Below are 24,183 nucleotides of genomic sequence, written 5' to 3' on the forward strand. Positions count from 1 at the left end.
GCTTTTGATAGCTAAACATAACCATGTGCTTTTGTTAGCTAAATATAGCCACAGACTTTTCTTAGCTAAACATTACCACGTGCTGTGGTTTGCTAAACATAACCACGTGCTTTTGTTAGCTAAACATAACTGCATGTTTGTCTTAGCTAAATATAACCACAGACTTTTCTTAGCTAAATATAACCACGTGCTTTTGTTAGCTAAACATAACCACGTGTTTTTGTTAGCTAAACATAACTGCGTGTTTTTCTTAGCTAAATATAACCACGTGCTTTTGATAGCTAAATATAACCATGTGCTTTGGGTAGCTAAACATAACCACATGCTTTTGTTAGCTAAATATAACCACAGACTTTTCTTAGCTAAATATAACCACGTGCTTTTGTTAGCTAAACACAACTGCATGTTTTTCTTAGCTAAATATAACCACGTGCTTTTGATAGCTAAACATAACCATGTGCTTTTGTTAGCTAAATATAACCACAGACTTTTCTTAGCTAAACATTACCATGTGCTTTTGTTAGCTAAACATAACTGCGTGCTTTTGTTAGCGAAATATAACCACAAGCTTTAGCTAAATATAAGAAAAGCTTGTGGTTTTACTTCTTGTACCCTCTCAGAACCAGCGTGCTCCTCCTGACACACCTGAACACAGGTGAGTCATTATCTGGGAGCCTCTCTCCACAAACATCCACAGGTAGGCAGAGCCCCGCCCCCTCATTTCCTCTCCACAGTGTTATCCGTGGATTCAAATTTGGTTTCACTTAAGCTACAAAAATAAAAGAGATGGAGCCATTTTGGGTTTTTTTTTAGCACAAACTTTATTAAAAATATAATTTCACAGCAAAAATCAGAGTCGATAAAAAAACGTCTCATTGGGTTAAATCAGAGTGAAATATAAAATCATTTTAAAGGCACCAAACAAACACCTGAAGTCAGCTGAAGCCCCGCCCCTCTCCGATTTTTAGGAGTTTTTAAAAAACATTTTTTAAGTTTTTCTGTTCGAATTTAAAGATAAAAATGTGAATCAGACAGAAACATGTCTCCACCCTGAATATATAAGGTTTAAAGTGTTAGCACTGTTAGCATTTAGCCTGCTCAGAGCTAAGACTCATGGGAGATGGAATCATTTGTGTTTCCTCTGACAAAGATCTTTAAAGTAATAAATCTATAAAGGTATAAAGTGCACTTTGTTTCATTGTTGTTGCATCAAACATGTTAAATCTTAGAGTGAATATATGGTGCGGTCAGTGGAGCTGCACTGAGCCACAACACAAACACACGGAAATACTTTTTTTATTAATGTGATAGAAGAACAACATGTTGTGTTACAGCTCCCCCTGATGGTCAGACTGTAACACTGCAGCTGGACTCTTATGACAACACACACACGATCACATGTTTATAACCTCTGATCCACACCTGACTGACTGACAGGAAATACTTCTACTGTTGAAGTAGAACTAGAGAGAGAAATAGGACTACAACCCCCAGCAGCTGGTAGCCTCAGTGGTGCTTCCTGTACGGAGAGGCCTGGAAATATTCCTCCGGAGTGACGGTCTTCACCCCGCCAAAATAATCCAACACCCACACCTGGAACGTGGAAGGGGAGGGGCATTAACATCACTTCCTGGCCTCCTATTGGCTCATCACACCGTGATGTCACAACCAGTTGTGGTCTGACGTATTATTAGCAGTATTATCTGTAGTAGTATTTTGCACCACTGGTCGTACTGGGTGGTACAGGTCGTACTGGGTTATACTGGGCGTACGTGTCGTACCTGTGTGATGTTGAACTTGGCGAAAAACCAGTTGTGGTCAGAGGGCCAGTCGATCATCTCCGGGTGTCGACTGAACAGAGACTTCTTAGCAAACTCCGCCTCCGTCCCGTTCACCTGGACAGAAGAAAGGGGCGGGGTCAATGATGAGGTCATGTGACTGCTCACCTGGACAGGTGTGTGTGTGTGTGTGTGTGTGTGTGTGTGTGTGTGTACCTGGAGGACAGATCCAGACAGGATGATGTGAGCACAGAGTGGACTCTGAGGGTCAAAGCCCTGCTGTTTGCAGTAATCTGTCTGAGCCAGGGACATGGACAGGGACGCCTGGGGGGACACCTGAGGGACAGAGACAGACACACCTGAGAGACAGAGACACCAGAGGGACAGACACACCTGAGGGGACAGACACAATTGAGAGACAGAGACACCTGAGGGGACAGACAGAGACACCTGAGGTGACAGACAGGTGAACTGACTGTCTAGGTATGTCCTGTCCCCTCCTGTGTCCTCACATGAGGACACCGGGACTATGTGTTGTAGTCAGAGGAACTAAAAGACAAAATGTCCGTCCTGTCTCTAAGGGCATATTAAGATGTCTCTCAGACTGTCCTCAGTCACACACTCATCACATGAGTCTTTCTGCTGTGCTCATCACTTTGAGGTCACATGACCTCTGGTCTGACTCGTGATTGGACCTCAAACTGCTGAGACACTCTGAGGTCACATGACTTTTGCTGAGTCACTGTGAGAACAAACTGCTGAGTCACGGCAGAGCCTCCGTTACACAACCCTTCATACATGTCTCATGCTGAACAACAACAACAACAACAACACTATAAATCTCTCTAGAGGTTTTGAGTGGCAGATCAGAGAGACATGGAGACACCGCACACACACACACACACACACACACAGTACACACACTACATTAACGTTATATCATGTGTTAACAGATAAGAGAGACATGGAGACACCACACACACACACACACATATTATATCATGTGTTAACGGAGCTCTGAAACAGGAAGTTGATTTCTTTACTTTTAAACCTTTTCCTGTTCAGTCCACGGAGCACCGGGGACTGAGTTACCTGCAGGTCCTGCACAGAGATCTCCATGTGGGTCAGGTACATGTAGGGCACCCCGGTACCGGAGCCCACCGGCCCGTCGCTCACGGAGAAGGTGTTGGAGAACGGCTGCCCCTCCACCGGCTTGTGAGTGGAGATGGTGGCCATGGAGGCCCAGTCACACAGGTGGGCCACGAAGCGCGCGACCCGGGCCACCTGGTCGTGAGGCGGGATCCGGGCCCGGGAGCCGGGGACGGAGGCCCAGAGGAGGCCGAGGAGGAGCACACACGGAGCCCGCAGGACAGCTCTCATGGTCGGGTTCAGATCAGGAGGACAGTCGGTGAGACTCCGGGGGTGGAAGACTTATAAACAACAGGCTGAGATCCGGTTTGGACTTGCACAATAAGAGCCGCAAAGACGGGTATATAACGGGAAGTCCTTCTTGCTCGACGATCGTGTAGGGATTTCAAAATAAAAGCAGTAAAATAGTTAAAACTGAAGATTAAATAGTCTGAACAACTTTATCATAGAGTGACCAAAATCATCGTTATTATTTTCGTTATTTTTATTAGTAGTAGAATTACAATGTATTGTTTTATTCATAATAGTAGTAGTAGAAGTATAATTTTCGCCTCTGTACATGGGGCACCTGCACTATCCACTATGCTACGGATGCCCCAGTAGTAGAAGTATAATTTACTGTTTTATGATTATATAATAATTACTATTATTATGATTATTATTGATATTAGTAGCAGTAGTTAAAGTACTTTTTTATTTTATTTTTAAAACACTAATAACAATTATTAGTAGTCGTATTAGTATCAGTATTATTTAATTTTTAGAATTATTTTATTATTGGTGTTATCATTATTATTTTATTGAATAATAATTATTATTATCAGTGGTAGTATTCAGTTTAAACAGTGCCTGGGCATTAGTTATGTTTACAGATGAATCCAAGTGCAGGGGGTGGACTGAACCATTCTACACCTGTAGGGGGTGGGAGGAGCCTCAGGAAGTTTACACTCTTATTTTAAACAAAGTTCAGTGTTTAAACCAAATGATTTCACTAATATTAATGTAGTTATGGTTCTGATTGTCAGAGTTCACTCACAGGTTCATGGTCCAACCTGCAGGGACGACGTCTCTCTGAAGTCACTGTCACTCTGGTTCCCTCGTCACAAAGCAATGACATTTCAAAATAAAAGATACAGTAACAACTGAACATCCTCCTCCTATTCCTACAGTGGAGTTTCAAAATAAAAGATACAGTAACAACTGAACGTCCTCCTCCTATTCCTACACTGGAGTTTCAAAATAAAAGATACAGTAACAACTGAACGTCCTCCTCCTATCCTACAGTGGAGTTTCAAAATAAAAGCTACCATAACAACTGAACGTCCTCCTCCTATTCCTACACTGGAGTTTCAAAATAAAAAACACAGTCACTACTGAACGTCCTCCTCCTATTCCTACGCTGGAGTTTCAAACTAAAAGCTTGGATGAGGAAACTTTTCCCTTGAACTCTGAAATTAAAAAACAAAAGCCTTCCAAAATAAAAGGCTGTGAAGCTGATCAAAAAAGTCTTTTATTGTTAAAAAAAAACACAGTACAGAAGATTTGAGATGATGACATCATATCCTGTCACTGTGTTTCACCTTCGTCCTCACACACGTCACACAGATGCTCCTCCATCGTAAACTGACCCCGACAACCGTCGCTACCGCACAGACACACCACTTCCCGTTTGCTCTGAGTGTCGGCGGAGTAGTTCCAGGTCAGCTCCGTACCGGCCTTCACTGCCCTGAAACACAGAGGACAGGCCGTTATTACATCATCATCATCATCATCATCATCATCATGGCCGTGACGAGCTGCGTCTGACCCTCCTCTTCCTCACCTGCTGGTGAAGAAGGCGATGACGGGGAAGGCGGGGTCGTGACAGTCGGTGAAGATGTTCTGGATGAACAGGTTGGGCTGACAGCTGTGCTGCAGGGGGCCAAGACAAGGTCAAAGGTCAGACTCAGTGGTGACATCACCTTCACTGTGACGCCACGTTGACTCGTTTCTATGGCGACACAGTTCAGGTCAAAGGTTCAGATGCTGAATATGAGATTTGATTTTTACAACAGTCGGAATGACAGAATAACAAAAATAAATCTCAATATTTCAGAATAAAATTATGATAAAAATAAAATAATGAAAAAAACAAACAATATTACAAGAAATTATTCTTATTTTGAAATTCATAAACTCACTTACGGACTGGAATTACGCTGACGAAGCGGCTGGCGGCCATCTTTACATGGCGTCAGCTTCATAAACGCTGTTAACCTTCACAGCACCGTATCACTTTGGACTTACGTTGATGAAGCGGCTGGCGGCCATCTTTACACGGCGTCAGCTTCATAAACGCTGTTAACCTTCACAGCACCGTATCACTTTGGACTTACGTTGATGAAGCGGCTGGCGGCCATCTTTACATGGCGTCAGCTTCATAAACGCTGTTAACCTTCATAGCACCGTATCACTTTGGACTTACGTTGATGAAGCGGCTGACGTTCCCCTCCTTGCTGGCGTCCAGGACGTAGATGTCGTCCACCTTCATGGCTCTCTTCAGACTCTTGTGGCTCTCGGTGCCGTTCACACTGTGGACTTGCGGTGCCACCCCCTGGGGACAGGCGGGTGTCATGGCGACGTTGTTGTCCTGACCTGGAGAGTGGCCACCTGACTCCCCCACTGATGGAGACAGCGGCGGCGGTGCTCCGACCAACACCGTCTGTAAGCAGAGTGGAGCATATTAGACAGGAAGTCAGAGTGTCTGTGTGATGATGTAACTGTTTCCTGTCTCACCTTGTCTCTGTCCTGTGGCGTACTGGCGGCAGCAGCGGTGTCGGCGGGTCTCTGGATGACGGGGACATGCAGGGGTGGCGAGGTGGGCGTGGACATAGGCTGCTCCAGCAGGTTGCTCCGACTCTCCAGCACGGGCGGAGCGAGCCACTCAGTGACAACCTCCACCTCGTCGTCTGAGGGAAGGTCTGCCCTCGTCAGCTTCGGGGGCGGAGCCTCAGCGGGACTCTGTACCCTCCGCAGCATCACACCTGGACACATGTTATCGTGACCTCACAGCTGATGACAAGAACGTTTACATGAACAACATCGACGGTGCCTCACCTGCGTACATGCACACAAATGTGCCACGGTCCAGGTCGTCACGGCAACGGACGCCCCAGCCACACCTGTCGGTCTGGAAGACCTGGAGGCGGACTTTGATCCCCCTCTGGACCAGCCGGTTCTGACAACGAGCCCGAACGCAGCCGCACCACGGGCCGCACTCGTACACGCTGACAATGATCAGACAGGAAGTGGTCAGAAGGATGTGGACAGTCTGCCACCACTTCCTGTCACCATACACACTGATTCATGTCTTACCCTGACGGTACAGGCTCTGTCAGCCTGTGGTGGCTGTAGCTCCGCCCTCCTCTGGTCATGGCCACACAGGCGCAGCGCTGAGCGTCGCTGCAGCCATCGGTGCAGTCGCAGCAGACGTCGAACAGCGCCGGGCTGCGGGTCAGGAAGCAGCCGTGTGGCCAGCGGTCCTTCCTGTAACGGAAGTCTGACGGCCGGGCGCTGCCGTCCCTGACGCACAGCTGCACCGGCGTAGGCTCCGCCCCCCGGCTCAAGTCCATCTCTGGCCGCTGGGGTCCCGCCGGCGGGGGCGGGTCCAACCGGACGGACGGGTTGAAGGTGAAGAAGTCCACCTGTGGAAGATTTAGAGTCACATGATACTGTATGCTACTTTTCCTGCAGTCCCTGAACACATCGTAACCAACCTGCAGGATGTCGTAGCTCTCTGTGGCCAACAGGAAACGCATCACGTCGTCATGGTTACGGAGGCTCTGTCCACATGGGGCTTTGTAAACGACGTCCCAGTCTTCCACGTCTTTGTCCATGTCCTCACAGACAGTGAGCTCTGCCCCCTCGCTGTCCACCCTCGATGACATCATGGGCATGGCGCTCAGCCTCTTAAAGCCACAGAGCAGCGGAACCTTCAGGGGGTTCTGACCCCAGAACGCAGGGGTGCACTGAGGCATGCTGGGTAGACTGGGCAGGCACGACTGCAACGACACAACACAACACAACACAACACAGTGTATCACAACACAGTGTGTAGCACAGTGTGTATATTGTGTGTTACCTAGGAGCAGGGGTGGAGCAGGTACTGCAGGTGGATGGGGGTCAGTGTGTAGTAGTGTGTAGCACAGTGTGTATATTGTGTGTTACCTGGGAGCAGGGGTGGAGCAGGTACTGCAGGTGGATGGGGGTCAGTGTGTAGTAGTGTGTAGCACAGTGTGTATATTGTGTGTTACCTGGGAGCAGGGGTGGAGCAGGTACTGCAGGTGGATGGGGGTCAGTGGAGGCAGTAGCTCCTCCCGTCCTGTGGGTGGAGCTGTAGAGACAGAGGGGGGGGCAGGGGAGGTGCAGGTGGAGGAGGAGGAGCTGTGGTGGGTGAAGTCTGCAGGCAGTAGCTCACCTAGAGGAGACAGGAAGACACTGTCACAATAAGAGTCTGTGGACAGGAAGTTTACAGGTTCAGTAGCAAGTGGAGTGTGTGTGTACCTGAGCCGATGACCACTTGGACCACAGATGAGTCCTGAGAGGACATTGGAGGACAGTTGAGACACTCCAGCAGCTTCAGGCCCTGGACATACTCTGACAGACACACAGACAAGAAGACATGAGGACAGACTGTCTCTCAGTGTGTCCTGTGTTCCTTCAGTGGTTCTGTATGTGTCCTGTGTTCCCTCAGTGTGTCCTGTGTTCCCTCAGTGTGTCTCCGCGTGTCCTGTGTTCCTTCAGTGGTTCTGTATGTGTCCTGTGTTCCCTCAGTGTGTCTCCGTGTGTCCTGTGTTCCTTCAGTGGTTCTCTATGTGTCCTGTGTTCCTTCAGTGGTTCTCTATGTGTCCTGTGTTCCCTCAATGTGTCCTGTGTTCCCTCAGTGGTTCTCTATGTGTCCTGTGTTCCCTCAATGTGTCCTGTGTTCCCTCAGTGTGTCCTGTGTTCCTTCAGTGGTTCTCTATGTGTCCTGTGTTCCCTCAATGTGTCCTGTGTTCCCTCAGTGGTTCTCTATGTGTCCTGTGTTCCCTCAGTGTGTCCTGTGTTCCTTCAGTGGTTCTCTATGTGTCCTGTGTTCCCTCAATGTGTCCTGTGTTCCCTCAGTGGTTCTCTATGTGTCCTGTGTTCCCTCAGTGTGTCTCTGTGTGTCCTGTGTTCCTTCAGTGTGTCTCTGTGTGTCCTGTGTTCCCTCAGTGTGTCTCTGTGTGTCCTGTGTTCCTTCAGTGTGTCTCTGTGTGTCCTGTGTTCCCTCAATGTGTCCTGTGTTCCCTCAATGTGTCCTGTGTTCCCTCAGTGGTTCTCTATGTGTCCTGTGTTCCCTCAGTGTGTCTCTGTGTGTCCTGTGTTCCCTCAGTGTGTCTCTGTGTGTCCTGTGTTCCTTCAGTGTGTCTCTGTGTGTCCTGTGTTCCTTCAGTGTGTCTCTGTGTGTCCTGTGTTCCCTCAGTGTGTCTCTGTGTGTCCTGTGTTCCTTCAGTGTGTCTCTGTGTGTCCTGTGTTCCCTCAGTGTGTCTCTGTGTGTCCTGTGTTCCTTCAGTGGTTCTCTATGTGTCCTGTGTTCCCTCAATGTGTCCTGTGTTCCCTCAGTGGTTCTCTATGTGTCCTGTGTTCCCTCAGTGTGTCCTGTGTTCCTTCAGTGGTTCTCTATGTGTCCTGTGTTCCCTCAATGTGTTCTGTGTTCCCTCAGTGGTTCTCTATGTGTCCTGTGTTCCCTCAGTGTGTCCTGTGTTCCCTCAATGTGTCCTGTGTTCCCTCAGTGGTTCTCTATGTGTCCTGTGTTCCCTCAGTGTGTGTCCGTGTGTCCTGTGTTCCCTCAGTGGTTCTCTATGTGTCCTGTGTTCCCTCAGTATGTCTCCGTGTGTCCTGTGTTCCCTCAGTGGTTCTCTATGTGTCCTGTGTTCCCTCAGTGTGTCCTGTGTTCCCTCAGTGTGTCCCGTGTTCCCTCAGTGGTTCTCTATGTGTCCTGTGTTCCCTCAGTGTGTCTCTGTGTGTCCTGTGTTCCTTCAGTGGTTCTCTATGTGTCCTGTGTCCCCTCAGTGTGTCCTGTGTTCCCTTAGTGGTTCTCTATGTGTCCTGTGTTCCCTCAGTGTGCCCTGTGTGTCCTGTGTTCCTTCAGTGGTTCTCTATGTGTCCTGTGTTCCCTCAGTGTGTCCCGTGTTCCCTCAGTGGTTCTCTATGTGTCCTGTGTTCCCTCAGTGTGTCTCTGTGTGTCCTGTGTTCCTTCAGTGGTTCTCTATGTGTCCTGTGTTCTCTCAGTGTGTCTCTGTGTGTCCTGTGTTCCTTCAGTGGTTCTCTATGTGTCCTGTGTTCTCTCAGTGTGTCCTGTGTTCCCTCAGTGGTTCTCTATGTGTCCTGTGTTCCCTCAGTGTGTCTCTGTGTGTCCTGTGTTCCTTCAGTGGTTCTCTATGTGTCCTGTGTTCCCTCAATGTGTCCTGCGTTCCCTCAGTGGTTCTCTATGTGTCCTGTGTTCCCTCAGTGTGTCCTGTGTTCCCTCAGTGTGCCCTGTGTTCCTTCAGTTGTTCTCTATGTGTCCTGTGTTCCCTCAGTGTGTCTCAGTGTGTCCTGTGTTCCCTCAGTGTGTCTCTGCGTGTCCTGTGTTCCCTCAGTGTCTCCATGTGTCCTGTGTTCCCTCAGTGTGTCCTGTGTTCCCTCAGTGTGTCTCTGCGTGTCCTGTGTTCCCTCAGTGTCTCCATGTGTCCTGTGTTCCCTCAGTGTGTCCTGTGTTCCCTCAGTGTGTCTCCGCGTGTCCTGTGTTCCCTCAGTGTGTCTCCGCGTGTCCTGTGTTCCCTCAGTGTGTCCTGTGTTCCCTCAGTGTGTCTCCGCATGTCCTGTGTTCCCTCAGTGTGTCCTGTGTTCCCTCAGTGTGTCTCCATGTGTCCTGTGTTCCCTCAGTGTGTCCTGTGTTCCCTCAGTGTGTCTCCGCATGTCCTGTGTTCCCTCAGTGTGTCCTGTGTTCCCTCAGTGTGTCTCCATGTGTCCTATGTTCCCTCAGTGTGTCTCCGCGTGTCCTGTGTTCCCTCAGTGTGTCTCCATGTGTCCTGTGTTCCCTCAGTGTGTCTCTGCGTGTCCTGTGTTCCCTCAGTGTGTCCTGTGTTCCCTCAGTGTGTCTCCGCGTGTCCTGTGTTCCCTCAGTGTGTCTCCATGTGTCCTGTGTTCCCTCAGTGTGTCTCCATGTGTCCTGTGTTCCCCAGTGTGTCTCCGCGTGTCCTGTGTTCCCTCAGTGTGTCTCCATGTGTCCTGTGTTCCCTCAGTGTGTCTCTGCGTGTCCTGTGTTCCCTCAGTGTCTCCATGTGTCCTGTGTTCCCTCAGTGTGTCCTGTGTTCCCTCACTGTGTCTCCGCGTGTCCTGTGTTCCCTCAGTGTGTCCTGTGTTCCCTCAGTGTGTCTCAGTGTGTCCTATGTCCCGTCAGTGTGTCTCAGTGTGTCCTGTGTTCCCTCAGTGTGTCTCCATGTGTCCTGTGTTCCCTCAGTGAGTCTCCATGTGTCCTGTGTTCCCTCAGTGGTTCTCTATGTGTCCTGTGTTCCCTCAGTGTGTCCTGTGTTCCCTCAGTGGTTCTCTCTGTGTCCTGTATTCCCTCAGTGTGTAATGTGTTCCCTCCTGTGTTCCCTTAGTGTGTCTCCATGTGTCCTGTGTTCCCTCAGTGTGTCTCCGCGTGTCCTGTGTTCCCTCAGTGTGTCTCCACGTGTCCTGTGTTCCCTCAGTGTGTCTCCATGTGTCCTGTGTTCCCTCAGTGTGTCCTGTGTTCCCTCAGTGTGTCTCCGCGTGTCCTGTGTTCCCTCAGTGTGTCTCCATGTGTCCTGTGTTCCCTCAGTGTGTCTCTGCGTGTCCTGTGTTCCCTCAGTGTCTCCATGTGTCCTGTGTTCCCTCAGTGTGTCCTGTGTTCCCTCAGTGTGTCTCCGCGTGTCCTGTGTTCCCTCAGTGTGTCCTGTGTTCCCTCAGTGTGTCTCCATGTGTCCTGTGTTCCCCAGTGTGTCTCCGCGTGTCCTGTGTTCCTTCAGTGTGTCTCCATGTGTCCTGTGTTCCCTCAGTGTGTCTCTGCGTGTCCTGTGTTCCCTCAGTGTGTCTCCGCGTGTCCTGTGTTCCCTCAGTGTGTCCTGTGTTCCCTCAGTGTGTCTCCATGTGTCCTGTGTTCCCCAGTGTGTCTCCGTGTGTCCTGTGTTCCCTCAGTGTGTCTCCATGTGTCCTGTGTTCCCTCAGTGTGTCCTGTGTTCCCTCTGTGTGTCTCTGCATGTCCTGTGTTCCCTCAGTGTCTCCATGTGTCCTGTGTTCCCTCAGTGTGTCCTGTGTTCCCTCAGTGTGTCTCTGCGTGTCCTGTGTTCCCTCAGTGTCTCCATGTGTCCTGTGTTCCCTCAGTGTGTCCTGTGTTCCCTCAGTGTGTCTCCGCGTGTCTTGTGTTCCCTCAGTGTGTCTCCGCGTGTCCTGTGTTCCCTCAGTGTGTCTCAGTGTGTCCTGTGTTCCCTCAGTGTGTCTCCATGTGTCCTGTGTTCCCTCAGTGTGTCTCAGTGTGTCCTGTGTCCCCTCAGTGTGTCTCAGTGTGTCCTGTGTCCCCTCAGTGTGTCTCCATGTGTCCTGTGTTCCCTCAGTGTGTCTCAGTGTGTCCTGTGTCCCCTCAGTGTGTCTCAGTGTGTCCTGTGTCCCCTCAGTGTGTCTCCATGTGTCCTGTGTTCCCTCAGTGTGTCTCCGCGTGTCCTGTGTTCCCTCAGTGTGTCTCCGCGTGTCCTGTGTTCCCTCAGTGTGTCTCAGTGTGTCCTGTGTCCCCTCAGTGTGTCTCAGTGTGTCCTGTGTTCCCTCAGTGTGTCTCCATGTGTCCTGTGTTCCCTCAGTGAGTCTCCATGTGTCTGTCCTACCTTTGTCAGTGGCTGTGTTCTTCTTGAGGACCCTCTTCAGGTGATCCAGGTACTCGTAGACTCCGTGGAACACCTGGTCCACGTCCTCCTCACACCAGAACGCTCGGGCCCGCTCTGAAACACAACAGGACACATGTCCTCTTTAGGGACTGTTGTTTATCTATTCTGGCTGAGGGGCGGGGCTTATAACTTTAAATGGTTGAATTCATATACTCATTTTACCACCATTTTTTTAGAGAACAAAAAAGCAGTGTTTCTCTAAAAGATATTGGTGATTGTTTTTGATTAGTTTTGGAATTCATGACAAATTTCTTTTCTTGAAAAATTTCTGGTATTTTTTAAATGAAAAGTTTAAAATCTTGACTGTTTTCTTTTTTGTGTGTTTCCCTAGAGAGTTTTGCCTTGCAGACCCATCTCAGGTTTGGGTCATGTTGTCTTTAAAGCTCTTTGTGGGTTTTTTATTTCTTTAAAATGTTTTGATTTTTTTTTTCCTTTAACATTTCTTGGTGGTTTGTTTATCCCTCTCTTTTCTTTTTTGTTAAAATAGTGGCAACTTTTTAAATAATTAATTACACAATCACATTCAGAAACTGCAAAGACAAAACATGGGTTTTCAAATTTCCCGCGGTCCTTGGACACATCATGTGCAACGAACACCTTTGTAAAAAAAAAAAAAAAAAAGAAATAAAATAAAAACTCAGACATTTCATCAGAATCACTTTATTCTGTTTCATTTAAAATGTGCCTGAAAAACAAGAGTGAAAAACTGAGACTTAACTTTCAAATATCAAAGTTTTATAGAATGTAAGAAGGTGTCTTACGGAGGAGGGTCCTGGGTAAAGAACAGTCCCTAACTGTCACCACACACATCATTACATCTGTGCTCCATCAGACCAGCTGCTCTACATTAAAGGAATAGATAACCTTCAGTGTCATTATCTGACCTGAATTAATATTCTTAATAATAAATTAATATATCAATAATAAATTAATTTAACGTTACAGGCTCCACAGATGACTTTAGACACAGTCTCACAGTGGCTTTAACAACACATGGGAGCTAACACTCCGGTGAGATGATGCTAACACGCTTTATAACTGATCAAACTGCTGCTGCATGAATTCATCCTGTCACACAGATAGTGAACCGTCACACAGTTAGAGGATGAAACCGTTGAACCGGGACTTCTTACCGACGTCCTGAAGATTTAACGGTTCCTCTTCCATCTCCATCAGTAAGCAGCCTGCTAGCACTATGCTAGCTCTGTTAGCCTGCTCGCTAAAAACAAACGGAGCCGTTAGCCTCCTCACGTGTTAACGACCGGAAACACACCACCAACCGTTAACATTAACGACAACCTAACAGTTACTTTATTAATTTATCATCTATCCATAAATTTAACGGTAAAGTTTGAAACATGATCTACCGGCGCGGGTTTTTCATGTTCGCATTGTCACTGATTTACATTGTCCGCGAATATTGGTCCTCAGAGGCCGCCGTAAAAAGTAACAGTATGAAATTGTGCCCTGATTTTAGTTTTGCAGGCAGATTTTACGTCTGATTTTCTTAATACGTCCTCACCTGAACCACAGAGATCACTGCTTTGAATAATAAAGTGAGCACAAACCCAATAATAATAATTTTTTTGACAGTAATGGTTTGTTGACGGCAGTATAACAGCCTGACAGTCTTCACTCTGGGACCAAAATTATCCGACAAAAACGCTTCGCTTTTTAACTGTCCCACATCGACCACCGTACAACAGCACCGGTTACAAACTTGAAGCTGTTTATCGCTTCTGTAACGTCTTACCGAACACATCATGACTTTATATGAACACTAACATGTCCGGACACATGTCAGGAAACAGATTATAGAACAGGAGAGCTCGAGCCCGCAAACAGCTGTTTGTTGATGTTAGCATGAGAGCGTTAGCCACTTCCGGTGTGATTTTGTAACAGTGTGGTAATAAAGTTATGTAAGTTTGAAGTTGATTCAGACACAGAGCTGCTGCAACAGGTAACAGGTACGGAACATAAACACCTTTACACAAGAAATGACCTTTGTTTTGTTTTTTCTTTTATCAAATGTCTTAAATTGAGTTTCCTCCTTCCTCCTCAGGTGAGATGGCTCAGGTGCGGCGGGCAGTGAGCGATGCATTGTGGGGGATGTCTGCGGCCGACTCCATGTCCATGCCGGTCCACTGGTACTATGACACCGAAGACATCAAGAGGGACTTCAGAGGCTGGATATGCGACTTCCAGCCCCCCAGACAGAGACACCCATCCAGCATCCTCAGCCTGTCTAACACAGGTGCGACCAGTCCTGGAACTCCTTCAACAAGTCCTGGAAAGTCCTGGAAAGATCTTCATGTTCCCTCTTAACTTCCTGTTTATGTGTTGCAGCTGGCAGCGGTCGGACCGCCTGGTCATCTGGTGCCAGCCGACCCGATGTGGTCGGTAACGTGATCCTCCACAACAAGCTGGACCTGTGGAAGTCATCCGCCGGCTCCACCCACTACCATCAAGGTACTGCCTACTGAGTACTGCTTACTGACTACTGAGTATTATCAGAGTACTGAGTACTCCCTACTGACTACTGAGCACTATGAGAGTACTGCCTACTGACTACTGAGTATTATCAGAGTACTGAGTACTCCCTACTGACTACTGAGTACTATGAGAGTACTGCCTACTGACTACTGAGTACTATGAGAGTACTGCCTACTGACTACTGAGTATTATCAGAGTACTGAGTACTCCCTACTGACTGAATATTATCAGAGTACTGCCTACTGACAACTGAGTGATATCAAAGTACTGAGTACTGCCTACTGAGTATTATCAGAGTACTGAGTACTAGGGCTGGATGGTATGGCAAAATGTCCATATCACGGTTTTAAGAAAAAATGATATCGGTTTCACGGTACTTCACAGTATTTTGCTCAGGTTCGGCCAACTTGACATGCTGCTGTGTTGTGCTATGGCCTATTCAAGTGCCGGAATTTGTTATTTACCTGACAACACCTGAACGCAACACACGCTCTGCTCCATTAGTGCTAGAGCTTAGATTCTCTGCCCGAGCCGCGGGCCCAAGCCGGGTCGGGCCGGGACCCCCTACCCATCTGACAGGCCCAGGCCGGGCACGGTGAGATATGAGAGAGAGAGAGAGAGAGAAATTGCTACAGGTTGGGGGTTGCAATTCACACATACAGAAAAAGAGAGAAGGGGGTGGTAGAGATAAGTGGGAGGGACAGCGGCTTTCCGTGCCTCAAAAAATATGCCCTATGCATTCAGTGTTTACCCAACACGCTCAATACATGGACATGCAATGACAAATTGTCATTAACTTATTACGTTATAAAAAACGATGAAAATATGGACTTGTTTAAAATGACCTGTTGAAGTGAAAAATGAGTACTGACGGGAACAGATGAGTGGAGTCGATGTTTAACCTGCGCGGAGAGCGCAGGAGAAATGCACTGCCTGTGTGGACAGTCAAGCGCCTGCGGGTACACTCGCAGGACTTCCGCGACACTAACGCATCTGGTGTGTCCTAAACGTTAATTATAACAGCCAGCTTATTGAAAAATGTCAGGTTTAAATCGGGCTCGGGCCCATAATTACAGTTAATTGGACGGGCCGGTCCGGTCCTGGACATAACGTGCACGGGCTCGGGCCCATAATTACAGTTAATTGGACGGGCCGGTCCGGTCCTGGACATAACGTGCACGGGCTTGGGCCCATAATTACAGTTAATTGGACGGGCCGGTCCGGTCCTGGACATAATGTGCACGGGCTCGGGCCAGGTCGGGCTGAATTTTTTGGGCCTGATCTACACTCTAACTAGTGCTGTGCTCGGTTATAACTGTCTCGGACTCGGGACGGGTCGTCTTCGGTCAGGAAAATGCGGCCCGAGCCGTGCTCTAGTGTGCTCACCTGTGTGTGCGCTTTGTCTGTGTGTGTGTGTGTGGGTGTGTGTGTGTGTGTGTGTGTGCGCTTTGTCTATGTGTGTGTGTGGGTGTGTGTGTGTGTGTGTGTGTGTGCGCTTTGTCTATGTGTGTGTGTGTGTGTGCACTTTGTCTATGTGTGTGTGTGTCTGGGTCATCGTGTACAGTTGCTTCACTTTCAGGACTCTCTCCAGCAGCCATTCTTGCCTCTAAACGTTTCTATATGCTCTCACTCTGACCTGCTCAAGCGTGCCTGTGGTGTGCAGCAGTGAAATGGGTCCCCGCTGAAACACTTTGCCGCCGCGCATGTTCCGGACGTTGTTGGGGCTATTCACCGGTATTGCAGTATATCAAAAATTCATATCATAACGAAAATAAATACTGGTTTTCGGTACGAATCGGTATACCGCACAGCCCTACTGAGTACTGCCTACTGAGTAATATCAGAGTACCGAGTACTCCCTACTGAGTACTGTCAGAGTACTGAGTACTATCAGAGTGCCAAGTACTGCCTACTGAGTACTGAGTACTATCAGAGTGCCAAGTACTGCCTACTGAGTACTGAGTACTATCAGAGTGCCAAGTACAGCCTACTGAGTACTATCAGAGTACTGAGTACTGCCCACTGAGTACTGAGTACTATGAGTACTGAGAACTGCCCACTGAGTACTGAGTACTATCAGAGTGCCAAGTACTGCCTACTGAGTACTGAGTACTATCAGAGTGCCAAGTACTGCCTACTGAGTACTGAGTACTATCAGAGTGCCAAGTACAGCCTACTGAGTACTATCAGAGTACTGAGTACTGCCCACTGAGTACTGAGTACTATCAGAGTGCAGAGTACAGCCTACTGAGTACTGAGTACTATCAGAGTACTGAGTACTGCCCACTGAGTACTATCAGAGTACTGAGTACTCCCTACTGACTGAGTATTATCAGAGTACTGCCTACTGACTACTGAGTATTATCAGAGTACTGAGTACTCCCTACTGACTGAGTATTATCAGAGTACTGCCTACTGACTACTGAGTATTATCAGAGTACTGACTACTGAGTATTATCAGAGTACTGAGTATTGCCTACTGAGTACTATCACAGTACTGAGTACTCCCTACTGACTGAGTATTATCAGAGTACTGACTACTGAGTACTATCAGAGTACTGAGTACTCCCTACTGACTGAGTATTATCAGAGTACTGAGTACTGCCTACTGACTACTGAGTATTATCAGAGTACTGAGTACTGAGTACTATCAGAGTACTGAGTACTCCCTACTGACTGAGTATTATCAGAGTACTGACTACTGAGTACTATCAGAGTACTGAGTACTCCCTACTGACTGAGTATTATCAGAGTACTGAGTACTGCCTACTGACTACTGAGTATTATCAGAGTACTGAGTACTCCCTACTGACTGAGTATTATCAGAGTACTGACTACTGAGTATTATCAGAGTACTGAGTATTGCCTACTGAGTACTATCAGAGTACTGAGTACTCCCCACTGACTATTATCAGAGTACTGCCTACTGACTACTGAGTACTATCACAGTACTGAGTACTCCCTACTGACTGAGTATTATCAGAGTACTGACTACTGAGTATTATCAGAGTACTGACTACTGAGTATTATCAGAGTACTGAGTACTGCCTACTGACTGAGTATTATCAGAGTACTGACTACTGACTACTGAGTATTATCAGAGTACTGAGTACTGCCTACTGAGTACTATCAGAGTACTGAGTACTTCCCACTGACTGAGTATTATCAGAGTACTGAGTACTGCCTACCTAGTACTATTAGAGTACTGAGTACTGCCTACTGGGTAATATCAGAATACTGCCTACTGAATACTGTCAGAGTACTGAGTACTGCCTACTGAGTAATATCAGAGTACTAAGTACTGCCTACTGAGTAATATCAGAATACTGCCTACTGAATACTGTCAGAGTACTAAGTACTGCCTACGTAGTACTATCAGAGTACTGAGTACTGCCTACTGAGTACTGTCAGAGTACTGCCTACTGAGTAATATCAGAGTACTGCCTACTGAATACTGTCAGAGTACTGAGTACTGCCTACTGAGTAATATCAGAGTACTAAGTACTGCCTACGTAGTACTATCAGAGTACTGAGTACTGCCTACTGAGTACTGTCAGAGTACTGCCTACTGAATACTGTCAGAGTACTGAGTACTGCCTACTGAGTAATATCACAGTACTAAGTACTGCCTACTGAGTAATATCAGAGTACTGAGTACTGTGTACTGTTTGTGGTGTCCAGGTCTCCAGGCAGGGGACAACACCTTGAACGTCCTGTGTTCCCTTCGAGCAGCCCGCTCGCTCGTCACAAGATGTTTCAGCGATGTCTCTCAGGCAGACGCTCGAGCTGCCGTCCTGTCAGACTACGTCCACTTCATGACCACACCTGGCTCGCACCAGGACACCTACGCTGAGTCCTTTCACCGCTCCTTCTTCTCCAGCTGGCAGAACAGCAGACCCACCTCCCCCCGTCAGGTAGATCAAACACACCCCGACAGGTAAATCAAACACACCCTGACAGGTAAATCAAACACACCCTGACAGGTAAATCAACCACACCCTGACAGGTAAATCAAACACACCCTGACAGGTAAATCAACCACACCCTGACAGGTAAATCAACCACACCCTGACAGGTAATCAACCACACCCTGACAGGTAAATCAAACACACCCTGACAGGTAAATCAAACACACCCTGACAGGTAATCAACCACACCCTGACAGGTAATCAAACACACCGTGACAGGTAAATCAACCACACCCTGACAGGTAAATCAAACACACCCTGACAGGTAAATCAAACACACCCTGACAGGTAAATCAACCACACCCTGACAGGTAAATCAAACACACCCCGTCAGGTAAATCCAGAACAGTTACCGGGTTCTCCGTGTTCCTCAGGTTTTGGCGTTTGCAGAAAAACACTCCAGAATCCAGATGAGTTTGTCGTTCCCCGACAGCCAGCTGGATGCCATCGGCTGCCTTCCCATGATCCTCCCCTTCATCCTGCTGTCGGCCTCGGCCAATGAGGAGCGAGCTGTGAGGGTTTTTTTTTTTTGTTTTGTTTTGGAGGCACATTTAACGTATGTCAGAGAGGACGCTGTGTTAATGCCTTTGACCCATCCGTCCTCAGGTCTCAGCAGCGGTGGAGTTTGTGAAGCTCACACACCCCCACCCCAAGGTGCCCGAGTACGTGTCCATCTACAGCCGAGCGCTGCACGCTGTGCTGGGCGGAGCCAGTGTCCAGCAGCAGGCTGAGCACGCTCTGAGGAAGCTGGGCGCCTGGGAAGCCTGTCAGAGCTACAGCCGCCGTGCCGCCAGGTAACAAACACTTCCTGTTTGTGGTCAGCAGGAAAGCTATCCGCTCTGTACACCACCATCAGGACACTGTCTCTGTCTCTCAGGTTCCCTGTGTCCTCTGAAGAACGTCTGCGGGTCCATCAGAACGCCGTGAAGCACCTGGGTCTGGCCTGCTACACCAAAGGTTCACAGATCTGCGTCACAGGTCACATGATCACTAACGACCACGATCACATAACTGAATGTCTTCCTGTGTGTTTGTGTCGCACCAACAGGGGCTCTAAGCAGCATGTTTTACCTGGCCCACCAGTTTCATGATGACCCGCCAGGAGGAATCCAGACCAACACCAACTGTGGAGGTTCGTACGTTAAACCCCTGGACCTTAAGTCAGATTTAAGTTTAAACACCAACTGTAGAGGTTCGTACGTTAAACCTCTGCTGACCTGGAGTCAGATTTAAATTTAAACACCAACTGTGCAGGTTCACACGTTAAACCCCTGCTGACCTGGAGTCAGATTTAAGTTTAAACACCAACTGTGGAGGTTCGCACGTTAACCCCCTGCTGAGCTGAAGTCAGATTTAAGTTTAAACACCAGCTGTGGAATTTCGTAAATTAAACCCCAGCTGAGCTGAAGTCAGATTTAACTTTAAACACCAGCTGTGGAGTTTCGTAAGTTAAACCCCAGCTGAGCTGAAGTTAGATTTAACTTTAAGCACCAGCTGTGGAGTTTCGTAAATTGAACCCCAGCTGAGCTGAAGTCAGATTTAACTTTAAACACCAACTGTGGAGGTTCGTACGTTAAACCCCAGCTGAGCTGAAGTCAGATTTAACTTTAAACACCAACTGTGGAGTTTCGTAAGTTAAACCCCAGCTGAGCTGAAGTCAGATTTAACTTTAAGCACCAGCTGTGGAGTTTCGTAAGTTAAACCCCTGCTGAGCTGAAGTCAGATTTAACTTTAAACACCAACTGTGGAGGTTCGTACGTTAAACCCCAGCTGACCTGGAGTCAGATTTAAGTTTAAACACCAACTGTGGAGGTTCGTACGTTAAACCCCTGCTGACCTGGAGTCAGATTTAAGTTTAAACACCAACTGTGCAGGTTCGTACGTTAAACCCCTGGACCTGAAGTCAGATTTAAGTTTAAACACCAACTGTGGAGGTTCGTACGTTAAACCCCTGCTGACCTGGAGTCAGATTTAAGTTTAAACACCAACTGTGGAGGTTCGTACATTAAACCCCTGGACCTGAAGTCAGATTTAAGTTTAAACACCAACTGTGCAGGTTCACACGTTAAACCCCTGCTGACCTGGAGTCAGATTTAAGTTTAAACACCAACTGTGCAGGTTCACACGTTAAACCCCTGCTGACCTGGAGTCAGATTTAAGTTTAAACACCAACTGTGGAGGTTCGCACGTTAAACCCCTGCTGAGCTGAAGTCAGATTTAACTTTAAGCACCAGCTGTGGAGTTTCGTAAGTTAAACCCCTGCTGAGCTGAAGTCAGATTTAACTTTAAGCACCAACTGTGGAGGTTCGTACGTTAAACTCCTGCTGACCTGGAGTCAGATTTAAGTTTAAACACCAACTGTGGAGGTTCGCACGTTAAACCCCTGCTGAGCTGAAGTCAGATTTAACTTTAAGCACCAGCTGTGGAGGTTCGCACGTTAAACCCCTGCTGAGCTGAAGTCAGATTTAACTTTAAGCACCAGCTGTGGAGGTTCGTACGTTAAACCCCTGCTGAGCTGAAGTCAGATTTAACTTTAAACACCAACTGTGGAGTTTCGTAAGTTAAACCCCTGCTGAGCTGAGGTCAGATTTAACTTTAAACACCAACTGTGGAGGTTCGTACGTTAAACCCCTGCTGACCTGGAGTCAGATTTAAGTTTAAACACCAACTGTGCAGGTTCGTACGTTAAACCCCTGCTGAGCTGAAGTCAGATTTAACTTTAAGCACCAGCTGTGGAGGTTCGCACGTTAAACCCCTGCTGAGCTGAAGTCAGATTTAACTTTAAGCACCAGCTGTGGAGGTTCGTACGTTAAACCCCTGCTGAGCTGAAGTCAGATTTAACTTTAAACACCAACTGTGGAGTTTCGTAAGTTAAACCCCTGCTGAGCTGAGGTCAGATTTAACTTTAAACACCAACTGTGGAGGTTCGTACGTTAAACCCCTGCTGACCTGGAGTCAGATTTAAGTTTAAACACCAACTGTGGAGGTTCGCACGTTAACCCCCTGCTGAGCTGAAGTCAGATTTAACTTTAAACACCAACTATGGAGGTTCGTAAGTTAAACCCCTGCTGAGCTGAAGTCAGATTTAAGTTTAAACACCAGCTGTCGAGGTTCACATGTTAAACCCCTGCTGAGCTGAAGTCAGATTTAAGTTTAAACACCAGCTGTCGAGGTTCACATGTTAAACCCCTGCTGAGCTGAAGTCAGATTTAACTTTAAGAAAAGGTCGTGGAGTTTTGTACGTTAAACCCCAGCTGAGCTGAAGTCAGATTTAACTTTAAGAAAAGGTCGTGGAGTTTTGTACGTTAAACCCCAGCTGACCTGGAGTCAGATTTATCTTTAAGAAAAGGTTGTGGAGTTTTGTACGTTAAACCCCAGCTGAGATGAAGTCAGATTTAACTTTAAGAAAAGGTTGTGGAGTTTTGTACGTTAAACCCCAGTTGAGCTGAAGTCAGATTTAACTTTAAGAAAAGGTCGTGGAGTTTTGTACATTAAACCCCAGCTGACCTGGAGTCAGATTTATCTTTAAGAAAAGGTTGTGGAGTTTTGTACGTTAAACCCCAGCTGAGATGAAGTCAGATTTAACTTTAAGAAAAGGTCGTGGAGTTTTGTACGTTAAACCCCAGCTGAGCTGAAGTCAGATTTAACTTTAAGAAAAGGTCGTGGAGTTTTGTACGTTAAACCCCAGCTGAGCTGAAGTCAGATTTAACTTTAAGAAAAGGTCGTGGAGTTTTGTACGTTAAACCCCAGCTGAGCTGAAGTCAGATTTAACTTTAAGAAAAGGTCGTGGAGTTTTGTACGTTAAACCCCAGCTGACCTGGAGTCAGATTTAACTTTAAACACAGACTGTGGAGGTTCGTACGTTAAACCCCAGCTGAGCTGGAGTCAGATTTTAACTGTTGTATCTGAATGATGTCCCAGGTGAGAACTGTAACCGCGGTGCCGCACTGGGGGCCCTGCTGGGGGCCGGAGGCTCCTACAGTGAAGCCACCATCCCTCAGGAGTGGAAAGACGAGCTGAGAGACGCTCAGGAGTTTATCCCCGACATCCTGAAGCATCTGTAGTGAGAACAGCACCACCCCCTGAATGAGTGGAGGGGAACTGTTTCTGTGTTTACTACTCCTTCTATTTTTTATTTATTATTTGGTAATAAAAACCTGTTCCTTCATAACGTCTGTTTGTCATCTGTTTGGAACTGTTTATGTGGAATATTAAAAACTACATGTAAACTTTAAGTATGGGTTGGGGTTACACACACACACACACACACACACACAGAGTACACTATAAGCTTGTGAGAATAGAAAAGTTTTTTTGAGTTTGGTTTTGAATGTGGACACAGTTGTGATGGACCTCAGGTCATCAGGCAGGTTGTTCCAGAGAACAGGTGATGGAGTACACTGTGGTATTTGTACTTTTACTTCAGTAACATTTTGACTTCAGGACCTGTACTTGTGATTGAGTATTTATACACTGTGGTATTTGTACTTTAACTGAAGTAACATTTTGACTTCAGGACCTGTACTTGTGATTGAGTATTTATACACTGTGGTATTTGTACTTTTAGTTCAGTAACATTTTGACTTCAGGACCTGTACTTGTGATTGAGTATTTATACACTGTGGTATTTGTACTTTTAGTTCAGTAACATTTTGACTTCAGGACCTGTACTTGTGATTGAGTATTTATACACTGTGGTATTTGTACTTTTAGTTCAGTAACATTTTGACTTCAGGACCTGTACTTGTGATTGAGTATTTATACACTGTGGTATTTGTACTTTAACTGAAGTAAAGGATCTCAGGCAGTACATCATACATTCTGTGTTTTTACAGTATTTTGTCATTTCAGTGTGTTTTCAGTACAGGGTCACAATAAGAGGTGAGTTTAACTCCAATACCCAGAATACCCCCTAAGGCACTGATCACACAGGAAGTGTTTCAGCAGCTTGAGGTGCCATTTTGTTTATAATGAGAATGAAGCTTTTTGCCCGCTGTTTTTGCGTTGCTACACACCTCGTGTGTCTGCGCGTTAGGCGCCTTGCGTTTTTGTCGGAGCGCTCTGAACTCCTCAAGTTGAAAAAACTTCAAATCAGAGCAGAAAAGTGCCCCATGTCATCTCTCCTTTATTCCCCATTGTCCAATGGGATGATTTGAGAGGCGGGCCTTCTGTGGTGGTCATGACAACAAGTTTACAGTTGGTAAACAATGGAGGAGAAACTGGTGGTAGTGGTTGCTGGATACCCAGAGCTATACAGCGCGACGATAGACAACAGGTTGTCAAACTGCCCCTGAGTCATCCTAAAATATGCCTGTAAACATCCATCATGGAGAAGCTCCTGGACCAATTGGTGGTACTCCCCATGATCCAGCCTCTTTTTTAGGGTCTCATGTACCCACACAGATCTCTGTTTATACCCTGTATACCTCTACCCAGAATACCCTGTAAACCCTGTATACCTCACATACCCGGTATACCCTGTATACCCTGTATACCCTGTATCTCATATACTCTGTAAACCCAGTAAACCCTGTTTACCTCATATACCCTGTATACCCTGTAAACTCTGTATCTCATATACTCTGTAAACCCTGTATACCCTGTATACTCTGTAAACCCTGTATACCCTTTATACTCTGTAAACCCTGTAAACCCTGTATACCCTGTAAACCCTGTATACCCTTTATACTCTGTAAACCCTTTATACTCTGTAAACCCTGTAAACCCTGTATACCCTTTATACTCTGTAAACCCTGTATACCCTTTATACTCTGTAAACCCTGTAAACCCTGTATACCCTTTATACTCTGTAAACCCTGTATACCTCACATACCCGGTATACCCTGTATACCC

At 47.0% G+C, this 24,183-nt stretch overlaps 3 protein-coding genes across 6 annotated transcripts; 1 reads left to right on the forward strand and 2 right to left on the reverse strand.

Moving 5' to 3' along the window:
• Positions 1-802: 802 nt before the first annotated feature.
• On the reverse strand, positions 803-3,244 carry creg1 (cellular repressor of E1A-stimulated genes 1). The gene is made up of 4 exons (XM_033615496.2): positions 2,871-3,244; positions 1,995-2,114; positions 1,782-1,895; positions 803-1,593 (listed from the first exon to the last, which is right to left on the reverse strand). The coding sequence occupies exons 1-4, from the start codon at positions 3,156-3,158 to the stop codon at positions 1,507-1,509; spliced, it is 609 nt and encodes a 202-aa protein (XP_033471387.1). The 5' UTR covers positions 3,159-3,244; the 3' UTR covers positions 803-1,506.
• On the forward strand, positions 3,133-22,496 carry LOC117250034 (uncharacterized). 3 transcript variants are annotated; one of them, XM_078165994.1, is made up of 9 exons: positions 3,133-3,267; positions 13,932-14,123; positions 14,216-14,338; positions 18,044-18,276; positions 18,705-18,842; positions 18,937-19,124; positions 19,208-19,287; positions 19,379-19,462; positions 22,252-22,496. In XM_078165994.1, exons 2-9 carry the CDS (start codon positions 13,937-13,939, stop codon positions 22,392-22,394), a joined length of 1,176 nt encoding a protein of 391 aa, XP_078022120.1. In that variant the 5' UTR covers positions 3,133-3,267; positions 13,932-13,936; the 3' UTR covers positions 22,395-22,496. The 3 variants fall into 3 exon arrangements, with proteins under 3 accessions (XP_078022120.1, XP_078022121.1, XP_033471876.2); XM_078165995.1 differs by lacking the exon at positions 3,133-3,267 and adding an exon at positions 12,857-12,880; XM_033615985.2 differs by lacking the exon at positions 3,133-3,267 and adding an exon at positions 13,570-13,836.
• On the reverse strand, positions 4,420-13,300 carry setdb2 (SET domain bifurcated histone lysine methyltransferase 2). 2 transcript variants are annotated; one of them, XM_033615982.2, is made up of 11 exons: positions 13,003-13,300; positions 11,810-11,923; positions 7,470-7,562; positions 7,220-7,383; positions 6,683-6,967; positions 6,282-6,610; positions 6,024-6,193; positions 5,703-5,950; positions 5,392-5,628; positions 4,750-4,838; positions 4,420-4,653 (listed from the first exon to the last, which is right to left on the reverse strand). In XM_033615982.2, the coding sequence occupies exons 1-11, from the start codon at positions 13,040-13,042 to the stop codon at positions 4,494-4,496; spliced, it is 1,929 nt and encodes a 642-aa protein (XP_033471873.1). In that variant the 5' UTR covers positions 13,043-13,300; the 3' UTR covers positions 4,420-4,493. The 2 variants fall into 2 exon arrangements, with proteins under 2 accessions (XP_033471873.1, XP_078022119.1); XM_078165993.1 differs by lacking the exon at positions 4,420-4,653 and having other exon boundaries at positions 4,785-4,917.
• Positions 22,497-24,183: the final 1,687 nt, after the last annotated feature.

This window comes from Epinephelus lanceolatus, chromosome 24 (genome assembly GCF_041903045.1).
Source record: "Epinephelus lanceolatus isolate andai-2023 chromosome 24, ASM4190304v1, whole genome shotgun sequence".
In the NCBI taxonomy this organism is placed as follows: domain Eukaryota; kingdom Metazoa; phylum Chordata; class Actinopteri; order Perciformes; family Serranidae; genus Epinephelus; species Epinephelus lanceolatus.

Excerpts from the sequence above, each read along its gene's own strand:
- creg1 (XM_033615496.2), bottom strand. The coding sequence starts at position 3,158 with ATGAGAGCTGTCCTGCGGGCTCCGTGTGTGCTCCTCCTCGGCCTCCTC. Across the intron at positions 2,115-2,870 it reads TCTCTGTGCAGGACCTGCAG|GTGTCCCCCCAGGCGTCCCT; the intron begins GTAACTCAGTCC and ends TCTGTCCCTCAG. Across the intron at positions 1,594-1,781 it reads CCAAGTTCAACATCACACAG|GTGTGGGTGTTGGATTATTT; the intron begins GTACGACACGTA and ends TCCACGTTCCAG.
- setdb2 (XM_033615982.2), bottom strand. The coding sequence starts at position 13,042 with ATGGAGATGGAAGAGGAACCGTTAAATCTTCAGGACGTCG. Across the intron at positions 7,384-7,469 it reads CCAAGTGGTCATCGGCTCAG|GTGAGCTACTGCCTGCAGAC; the intron begins GTACACACACAC and ends TGTCTCCTCTAG. Across the intron at positions 6,194-6,281 it reads ACAGAGCCTGTACCGTCAGG|CGTGTACGAGTGCGGCCCGT; the intron begins GTAAGACATGAA and ends GATCATTGTCAG.
- LOC117250034 (XM_078165994.1), top strand. The coding sequence starts at position 13,937 with ATGGCTCAGGTGCGGCGGGCAGTGAGCGATGCATTGTGGGGGATGTCT. Across the intron at positions 18,277-18,704 it reads GACCCACCTCCCCCCGTCAG|GTTTTGGCGTTTGCAGAAAA; the intron begins GTAGATCAAACA and ends CGTGTTCCTCAG. Across the intron at positions 19,463-22,251 it reads GACCAACACCAACTGTGGAG|GTGAGAACTGTAACCGCGGT; the intron begins GTTCGTACGTTA and ends ATGATGTCCCAG.